Source organism: Magnolia sinica, chromosome 6 (assembly GCF_029962835.1).
Source record: "Magnolia sinica isolate HGM2019 chromosome 6, MsV1, whole genome shotgun sequence".
Taxonomy (NCBI): Eukaryota; Viridiplantae; Streptophyta; class Magnoliopsida; order Magnoliales; family Magnoliaceae; genus Magnolia; species Magnolia sinica.
The window spans coordinates 41,008,011-41,018,157 of NC_080578.1; the positions used below are offsets into that span (position 1 = coordinate 41,008,011).

General features: G+C 38.3%; 1 protein-coding gene and 1 non-coding gene across 2 annotated transcripts; one reads left to right on the top strand and one right to left on the bottom strand.

Annotated features, from left to right (window-relative positions):
- Window positions 1-753: 753 nt before the first annotated feature.
- Window positions 754-860, top strand: LOC131250413 (small nucleolar RNA R71). The gene has a single exon (XR_009173339.1). It is a non-coding gene; the product is annotated as a small nucleolar RNA R71 (small nucleolar RNA).
- Window positions 861-1,798: 938 nt separating this feature from the next.
- On the bottom strand, window positions 1,799-9,488 carry LOC131248695 (uncharacterized). The gene is made up of 6 exons (XM_058249084.1): window positions 9,325-9,488; window positions 7,782-9,204; window positions 7,157-7,261; window positions 5,491-5,582; window positions 3,038-3,246; window positions 1,799-2,234 (listed from the first exon to the last, which is right to left on the bottom strand). The coding sequence occupies exons 2-5, from the start codon at window positions 8,157-8,159 to the stop codon at window positions 3,087-3,089; spliced, it is 735 nt and encodes a 244-aa protein (XP_058105067.1). The 5' UTR covers window positions 8,160-9,204; window positions 9,325-9,488; the 3' UTR covers window positions 1,799-2,234; window positions 3,038-3,086.
- Window positions 9,489-10,147: the final 659 nt, after the last annotated feature.

The following is a 10,147-nucleotide window of genomic DNA, read 5'->3' on the forward strand; positions in this document are numbered from 1 at the left end:
TGGGTCACTTATTTCATATTGTGGATTTGGGTTGGGAAGAGGCTGGGCCGGAAGGATCCATTTCTTTCCAATCGAATTTTTTATCTCAAGCCCTTATATGGTCTTTGTAAGGTCTTGAAAGGCTTGCAACATACCCTGGTTAAAAAGCTCTTGATTTTGAATATGTTTTAAGACCGGATCCCCTTAAAGTTTTCTTTGATTTAGAAATTAGTTAAGGATCCCTTGAGGCGTAGCCGTTTTGTCTGTTCCTCCAACTGAAATTTGGATGGTTCTTCCAACTGAAATTTGGATGGTTCCTCCAACTTGAGTTATATATTTGAGGTGGGTCTACTGAAAGGTCTTTGGTAATTGTTTACGACATTTAATTGCTCATTCAATATCTCTTGAAAAGAAGGAATTGTTGGGCAATTCTTAGTTGTATGTATGTTGCAAGCATAAATACCACAAACAACTTCCACAGCCTTTTCGAGTTCTAACTTCTTAAGTTCCATGGCCTCAAATTTTCTTATGAGTTTGGCCACTCTTGCATTTATATCTTCCTCTTTTAAAACATAAATTCTTCCCATTTCCTTTGATTGAGCAGGCTTATAAGTGGTGGTTCTTGAAGAGGTATCCCATGAGTGTGCGTTTTTAGCAAGTTTATCAAAATAATCGGCTTCCTTATTCATGAATTCCCCATTACACATCTCCACAAATTGGCGCGTGGATGAGGTCAATCCTTCATAGAAAAAGCTCGTTATCTGCCATGTTTCGTAGCCATATTGCAGACATGAATTTATGAGATCCTTAAATCGCTCCCAACATTGGAAGAAGGTTACATCATCTTTTTGCGTAAAATTCATGATTGCTTTCCTTAATGTGTTCATTTTATGATACGAAAAGAACTTTTTAAGGAACTCCCTTGTCATCTCAGCCCATGTGCCAATGAACCGTGGTCTTAAGGAATGTAACCACGACTTAGCCTTTTCTTTCAAGGAGAAAGGAAATAATTTCAGTCTTACTGTGTCCTCAGACACGTTTGGGAAGTGTAATGTAGATATTATCTCATCAAGCTCTTTCATATGCAAGTATAGACTTTTAAATTCTAGTCCATGAAACTTAGGAAGGAATTGAATCACCCCCAGTTTAACATCCACAGTTCTTACATTTAATGAGAATATCATGCAGGAAGGTATACTCACTCCCACCGGTCGTAAATAATTTCGTAAAATATGAGGCGGGGTGCATTATGCACCTCATTCTCATCTCGGGCTTCCTTTTACTAAAAAATAGGGCAACACTGACAACTAGAAACTCAGCAATGACCTTCCTCGACGGCTTTTAGCCGTCGGACAGTTCGTTGGGAAAGGGATATAAACTGTCGGCGTCTGACAGCTAAAACCGTCGGCGTTTACGATGGCTGAGGGCGACGGCTATCGGCGTTTTCGACGGACAAATACAACGGCCATTCGCCGACAGCTAAAATCATCAGCATTTTTCATCGTTTGAGAACAAAAATAATAATGAAAATTAATTACCTAAAGTGTAAACTTCGAATCACCTACAAATAAGTTAAAAAGTGTAAAAGTGTCATAAATTTTACAGCCAGCAATTTAACAACGTAATAGAAATTCCTAACTGAAACATAAATTAATCTATCAAAAACGAGAAGTGAGGAGAAATTGAATGAAGTTCAAGAGAACCCTCATACAAGAACAAAATTGCAATATTACCTTTTATTGACCAATGATACAATGATGTTTGTGTAACTAGCCCAAACATCTTTGTGGTAATCCACTTCCAAAATACAACCTGTGAATATAACAATATGGCATGGAAACTAATTAAGAAATTCTCTCAAAATTGGAAGCTCCCTAATAAAGAAACTTTTCTACAAGTACAAAAATTTAAACAAGGAAACTTCTCCAAAATAAGCATTCGTATTTTCAGTACCGCTATTCTTTATCGGATACTGTCAAAGACTATCATCTCATAATTGTTTCCAATCAACCGAGGGCGTATCATGGATACCAAGTATCGACTCTATGACTAGAAATGGGAACATTCAATTACTTGCTACATTCTTTGGAAATGTTGGTATGGTTTATTGGGTTGGAGAGACCACACCGTCAAATCAATGGTTGATCTGATCGACCATACGGGCGGGTGTCTTTCCCTTGAATATTCTGAATGGACTGATTTTCAAGGAACGCAATCTTCATCGTGAGGCCCATCTTTTGCCTCGTTTGGATATCCTACACATGGCAGAGCAGCAAACAATTGGCAGAGCAGCAAACAACATCCTTAAACCTAGAGATCCAATCATGCATACATAGAAAAACATGAAAAGTGACAACATAAGAATATAATTCATGTGACCACACAAGTAACTGAAGCCTGTTTGATTTCCCCACCAAAAATTTCCAAACAGAACAAATATACTCTGCAAAATCAATTTCAAGGCCAGGAAGTATCACAGATGCAATGCAGTATTTCTTCTATGGTAAATTTAGTTGGACAATTTCAGTGCTAGTATACATGTAAACTTTTTGCATACCTGACTCTCTAGCACTGGAAGTATAACTATGAGGGGGACAACAACTATGTCCTGCAAATATCAACCAGTGGGGATCCAAGTAGTTATCGACTTGATATTTTTTGTTGTGCATTGTGCATGACTGCACCAATCCAAAATCAAATGGCAGTGGGCCAGGCTAGCAAGCCCAACCTATCATAACTTCCTATAGCTTATATTCTTCTTGGAAATTTAAAAATTAAATTAATTGACTCGCAGAGTTCCAAGTTGGCTCAGCCTGGTTAACCAGTTCTATTTTCCAGGTTGCAATTTTTTCTTTTTTCTTTCTTTCTTTCTTTTTTTTTATGGACCAGAAGCTAGGATTGTCCCCGTTTCTTGAAAGCTAGAGACAATTCACACCTAGTACATAGTAGCCTTCCTCCTGGTTTACCTGAAGTTACACTAATAGTTCATGTTGCAGAATTTAAAAAGATGATGATGATGCATACTCAAAGAACATGAAGGAGAGATGTATGGACATACCCGAGGCTTGACTTCTACAATGAACTGACCACTCTTCACGGCGACTGGTTCATTTGCTAGCATACTCTCTAGATGGTTTAACATCTCCTTTGCCTGGGCAGATCTGAATCCCAGTTCTGCATCCCCATGGGGCAAAAACATAAGGAATGCCTGTTGTTCTAACTTCAAGGGCAGTTGCAGCACCAATCCTCTTCACGAGATCAGGATCCCTGTTAGGAAAATACAGGTTCATCAACAAGGTAAAAAAGATCTAACTAAACATGACTGCTTTAAGACTAGTTTATTAGAGAAGACGAGTCTATCATCAAGATAGCAGATTCAAAGGTTCAGAGTCGGTGCAACCGGGTTATCGAGTCAACGAGATCTCGACACCCAAATCAGCAAAGAAATGCACACACATACTAAAAATCCCACCAACAAAGATATGGCCTAAAATAGTAGGCCAAAATTTTCAATCATATCTTCCATGCCAACCTCCTATTTTCCACATGGCAAATGTGATATATGAGACATTTAGGCCCCAATATATGACAAAACAAGTACAAGTTTGATACACAAGTGAATAGAATATCAAACATTTAGTTGAAGCAAAGAGGTAGTGGCAAGAATTACATGATTCTTCCTAGTAAATTTACAGTGAAGTGTTTCCCAAATTCAAGTTAAAGAGTTATTTGGCAACTTGGAATCTAGATGTTACTAAATAATGTATTTCCAGGAAACAAATTCCCCAATCCTGATTCTATCAGTGATGTTTGACAAATGGGAATGAAATTATGTGGAATCTAGAAATCATGTTTGGGCACTCAGAATTCATTCACTTGGAAAGGTCTTTTTATGAAACAATTAAAAAACATGATTGTTGGAAGGGAATTCATTCCCTTGAATTTCCAAGCTACCCTTTGTCCACAAATTCAAATTGAAAGAAGTTGCCGGTTTCCCTTTTTCTCTGCAAATTCCTATCAGACAGCAAATTCCTCTTTACTTGTAATGGAAAAAGGACACAACAAAAGGAAGAGGAGAAGATGACACATGGCTGAATATACCAAAAGACAAAACCCATTGAGAGATTTTTGATAAATAAAGTTATATTCCATGGTATATTGACTTTTTATGCAAGGCATGGTCAACTAGGTGAATGTACCATCTTGACTTTTTATGCAAGGCATGTTGACAGTGTCCCCTATTTGATGAATGGCCTGTATCTGTTAAGCTTGTTTCAGACTTGGATCATCTTTAATGTTAAATAATGGAAAAAATGAAGAATACATGGGAAATCAGATTTATCACATGTGGAGGAAGATTCAAGGGCAGAAAAGTTCAAGAGATGCAGGGTCTGTAAAATGGAGAGTTTCAGAGACAGGCTTTCTAGTTTGAGATTTAGATGTTGACGATTCTAGGACTTTTAGAAAGCTCATAAAAAAGGAAAAACTCAAGAAAGCACAAGATAATGATATTCATAAAACTGCTAGCATTTTGGGGGACATCTCGCCATCATTGCAACCCAAAAGGGGTGAGTATACACCTCGTTCACCTATACACCATGTATAATTCTTTTGAAATGCAGAAAGCAAAGTGACAACGCTAAGATCAGATCACTAGATGCTAGGATCAAAATGGAACCTTAATGACATTATCCAAAACCTTCCATGAATAGAAGACAAGCTGGAGGAGTCGAAGTAGGCGGCAGATATTTTGGTTCAGGGTGTTTATAGAGAGTCTCTTTCTATTGGGGATTCTCCCTCTTCCTTGATGTAGCTCACTTTAAACAAAAAAAATTCTTCAAATAAGAAAAAAGAAAAAAGAAAGAAACAAAGAAAATAAAACAACAACAACAACAACAACAACAGCAGCAGCAAGAAGCACTGCCAGCCAAAGAAAGACACTCCTCAAGCTATCAGTACCATCAACATAGATAGTTGTCTTAGTAGAGTAATGCCAAACTCTCACACACTCTACTTGAGGTTAACAATGGGTCAGTCAACCAAAGGCCCTGCACATATAGAGCCACAATTTATATATTTGTTAACGCTCAGGACCTGATAGTTCCTCTTCCATAAAACTCTTAGTAGTACAAAGGCAACTATGACTGTTGACTGAGTTATACAATGGTGATTTGACTGTGGTTGTAGGATTTGATATGATATATTGTGTACATTGTGATTTGACTGTGGTTGTACATCGTGGTAGAAAATATTGAAAGGTGGTAGAAGCGGAAGTAAAGAAAAAGATGAACTTTGACAGTAACATCAAATTGCTGGAAAGCAATTGCAGCACTGGGATACACGAATAATCGCCATATAATTAATGAAGGCATCTTATACAGAAAATCGAATTTCAATGAAGGAATCCTTACTGAACCCATGTCCTTTTTTTTCTCCTTCAAAATCACAAATATTTAAATTATCCTGGGTCTTACTGAACTTTAATTTATTCACCAAAGAGAAGAGGCATACCAATTTCTGTGTGCTTTACTTGGGATGCTATTGATCGCTCCTGGATGCAGCTCCAGAATTCCCACCAGAAGCATGAATTTGTTTAAGGAAAGCTGCAACATGGAATACTCCGTTGTTGATGGATCTTAAGAAGTCTCAATCTCCTTGGAGCAAAGTTATTAGGAGGATAAATTTTTGAGATGTAACAAAGATCAGAAAGTTCAACCAATTTGAATAAAGATGTAACAACAAAGAAAGTTGCAGTTTCTGGAACTATGCCATGACTTGATCGGAGTATCTTGTGACAGTAAGAAGCCATATCATTGAAGAGAACTTTAAAAATGAAGCAAACCTGCAGTACCAACGGTGTCTACAGAACAAGATTCTAACACATGCTTCTCAACAGAGAATAGTAGCACACTTTCAAACCTGGGATTTGTGCGAGACATCTTAGTAGCTCATAAAATCGCCTCAACCAAGAAGATGAATATATGCAAAAACCAGGGCAGCCCACACAATGAGTGAGCCACACATGTACATTGACTGGAGCATTGCAGGTTCTTTTCTACAGTACATTCTTTCACAATAATTCACACAACATGTTGAAGATCATCCGGTGCAAATTATAATATAGCAACTATAGTGACATCATAAAGCTCAAGCATCACAATTTCACAACAAATACAAAATATTCCCATGGGTGTAAGTTGACATGTAGTGTGTGCATACATAAACACATTTATGTAAATACATATACAAATATTTCTACCCATATGTCTACAAGGGAAAGGATCAGGTACTAAACAGTCATATCTAAGTTAATCACCAACTCTCAGTACATGTGAACACTCATTAGAAGATTTGATGCAGGCCCACAGCCCACCATATGGCCAGCATGTGCTGATTTTGAATTGTTTATTTATAAGTTTGGAAGTATACTTCAGAAGAATATTTAAAGATCAGTGTGTAAGTATACTTCAGAAAGATCAATGTAACAAAAGAACTTGGGCTTTGGATTTCAGGAACACGTCTTGGGTCTATATATATATATATATAGGTTTCTAAAAAGGTGGAATGTTTCAAAAACTGGTTTCCCAAAACTGCTGGTATTGATGGATGGTGGCTTTGGAATTGTAAAAAAGGGCCATGGGCTAGAGTAGGTGGACTTGCTTCTTTACAAGAAGGGCGCATTTCATTGTCCTTCTTCTAATTAATTGGGGTTGGCTATATGAATTTGGCCCATCAATCCACTCCATCGAGGGCCATAACTTAGACCATCATTCAATTTGAGGGTGTGTTTCGTTGCACCAAATATCATGAAATTTCATGATTGATTGGTCTAGTTTAGTGCAGAATTTCAAGTGTCTTCATTTAATTTGGTGCAACTAAACACACCCTAAAATTAATTGAAGCTCTTGGCATGTCTAACCCTGGTGAGTTTTATCTTGTCAAGCTGAGTCAACTCAGTTGAACTAACATTGGCTATGTTGAGTGGACTAATTCCTCTTAGCTTTCAAACAGAGGTCTGTATGGTTTAGAGTCTCACACAATTATATTGTAGAAGCTATCCTTTTGAAGAGAGTTGAAGAGGTCATCAGCAGCGACATCCTAATGGAGCACAGGGACATGTGTGACATTTTTAACCATTCATCCTGTGAGATTTTTAACTAGGTGGTGGGCCATGTACCATCTCTGCAAGCCCTGTCATGATAACTCCATTTGCGTCACAATTTCGTAGCTCATCAGACCGTGGTTGTACATCTGCAATAGCCTTTCCTGATGAGAGCACCACCTATCAAAACAAAATAACTTTCATTTTCAGAATACAAATGACACAGTATCTCCATTCTGCACAAATGACCTCAAACTATTCCAACTGAACTTGTGTGCACTATCAAAATGTTTTCATTCAGGCCAGTACTCCATATAGGTGAGGCCCACCTATCACTTATCCATACTATTCATCTGGTAAGCTATGCACAAAACTACCCCACTGGTCAATCAACAACCATCTAATAACTGCCTTGCAAATGAATAGTTAAGAAGAATATAGCCACTGCTCCATATGTGGACTGTTATGATGGTTGGGCTTGTCCCATGGAGTAGATTTTTGGTCCATTCCTCATCCATGGTTGGTTTCACCATGTAAAAGATCTCAACTGCTGAAAGATGGGCCCCACATCAACATAATGCTCTGATTCTTCATAAACAAAAACAAGAAATTAAGTTGTTTAATTGAATTCCTTATCATTGTAAAGTTATATTTCTAATCCATAAGATAATTATTTATCTATCTAGGAAAGAGTAGATACAATTGCATCGCTGGAAGTAGTTTTCATTATATCAATCACCGAAGCACCGTTCAGTGTTCTCAGAATCGTCAGAATCTCCATAGCGTTGCATTCAATCACTGCTATGGTAGGAAAATTCAATTCAATAGAAAAGCTTTTGTCCACTTCATGGTTTGAAGGCCTTGAGATGCCGTCTAATTGCCGAAATCCATCAACCATTTTGGCAGTGAGAAGCCCAGCTTTTGTGAGGTACTTGATTTGATCTGTTCCAGCCAAACCAGAAGTAAAAAGAAAATGCGAAGTTGCTAATGTTCCATGACCGCAAGGTTTGATCTGCGAATTCAAAGGATGCGAAGTGATTTGAAAAACAATATATCGAATAGATGAGAGAAAATTCATATCATTTAACTAAAGGCAACATTGAGGTGCTTTATATTCCCTGCACAAAAGTGTAAAATAATATGTGATTCTGTGAACTTTTTGGCAAATGCCACTGTATGGAGACACAAAATTGAATTTTTGGGTCTGTAAGTCTTGTTATGAATGTATCAGGGAACACATCCATTCAGTTTGTAACTCTTGAAATCACCGATTTGAGTTCTTCCTGTATGTGTTGATACTTTCTGCTCTATTAACTGGAAATTTATTCTCAGGGATGGAGCTGTCATTTGACTGATGAGCAGTTTATTGCGGTGAAGGAATTGGTAAGTTGATTAACTGAAATCAGGAAATGTAGTGGCAAATAGAGAATTGATACTCTGTCAGTGTGACAGATGATTAAGGGAATCGAAATAAAAGCCAAAACAGGTATTGATGAAGACCCAATATCAATCAAAACCCAGAAAAAACTTTAGACCCAAAATGCTCAATCAGAACAGGGCTAAAGGACTTGCCTCTTTTCCTCAAATCAAGCGGCTAGGACTGTCCAATTGGGGTGATCTTTGGTCAAACAGGTAAAGGCTATTCCTGTTCATGGCCGATTGCCACCAACATGCAGCAATATTCTTCCACACCATCCATTTGTGGGTCACTGCTCAAACAGTTGAGACATTCTTAGTGAGCTCTATCTACTGTAACCAGGAAATCTAAACAGCAGCAAGATCAATCATAGCAAAAAAATACAGTTACGAGATTCCAGGCCAAGAACCAATAGAAATGTTGCCCAAAAAAACAAATGCGATTTTCCTTACCAACATCCATTCAGGAAACCTTGAGTTGGAGCTGAAATCCGGCGTTGCCGGGGCCAAGCCCGACAGGGCTTTGGCAAGCCCGATCCTCTGATCTATGCTTTCATCAACCCATGCATTTAAGCTGATCCACGCAGCATGAGGCTTATACTGACATCGAGAAATAGAATCACGTCGAGCAATTCTCGTAAGCCTATAACACAAAGGTTAGCAGGTATCCTCTGATCTATGCTTTCATCAACCCAAACGTTTGTGTTCTTGCAACATCACAAGAAGAAAATAGAAAAAGCAATGACAGATGGAAGGGATTCTGGAATAAAAACAGCAACAAGAGGAACAATCGACGAGGAAAATAAGGGATTTCGAGAGAAGCTCACCTATTTGAGATGAATCTGCACGACACGAGGAAATTCTTCAGGGATTCAAAGCTCTGGCGAGGAAGATTGCGCCGTTCGAAAGAGGGAAGAGCTCTGGCAAGGAAGAACGCCCGTTCGAAGGAGGAACAGCCGTGCGTTTGGAAATCCCTCGTCTGAAATGAGGAGATAATTTCAAATCCGATAATTGTGTGTTTACCATCATTTATAACATACACCGTATTACTAGCCGTACATGTAATGGACCATTTACTGGATGGTTACGATAGTTTTATATAATAAAATATATGCATATTACCCATTTACGCTAGACCCATTATTTGGTTGGTCTGGATAACCCTATATCATTACCACTATTTGTGTAAATAAGTCACCACATTTTTACAGAAAATGCAAAACTCACACAAATTTATAGTTTTATATATATACAGGGAAAAGGTACTATGCGCTCGACCTCGCGAGTCCGTCCCATGAGGTCGAGCTGTGTGGGCCCCACCGTGATGCGTTTTCGAAAATCTAACCCATTAGTCAGATGCACCATTCAGTTGGGCTAGGCTAAAAATCAGTCAATCTGCACTTTTGGGGCCAAGCCACATACAGAAGTTTGGAGAGCGTGCCGATTAACATCATAATCAGTTTTTGCAAGAATTGTTTGCAATCAAGCCCATGCATTAAGTGATCCACTAGCATGAGGTTATACTACAGTCAGAGAATAAAACTCAGTGGCCACAATCTTCTATAGCCTATAAGGGTTCACATAGTTAGCAGGTATGCCCACTTGATTCCAGTAACCGCTAATTTGGGGTTCTTCAACATAATTTAGAGA

Bases quoted from the DNA above. Each gene is read 5' to 3' on its own strand.
- LOC131248695 (XM_058249084.1), bottom strand. From the start codon at position 8,159: ATGAATTTTCTCTCATCTATTCGATATATTGTTTTTCAAATCACTTCG. The intron at 5,583-7,156 runs GTACATGGCCCA...TCCATGTTGCAG, and splicing joins TGACAGGGCTTGCAGAGATG to CTTTCCTTAAACAAATTCAT. The intron at 3,247-5,490 runs GTATGCCTCTTC...TTTTCCTAACAG, and splicing joins AGTAAAGCACACAGAAATTG to GGATCCTGATCTCGTGAAGA.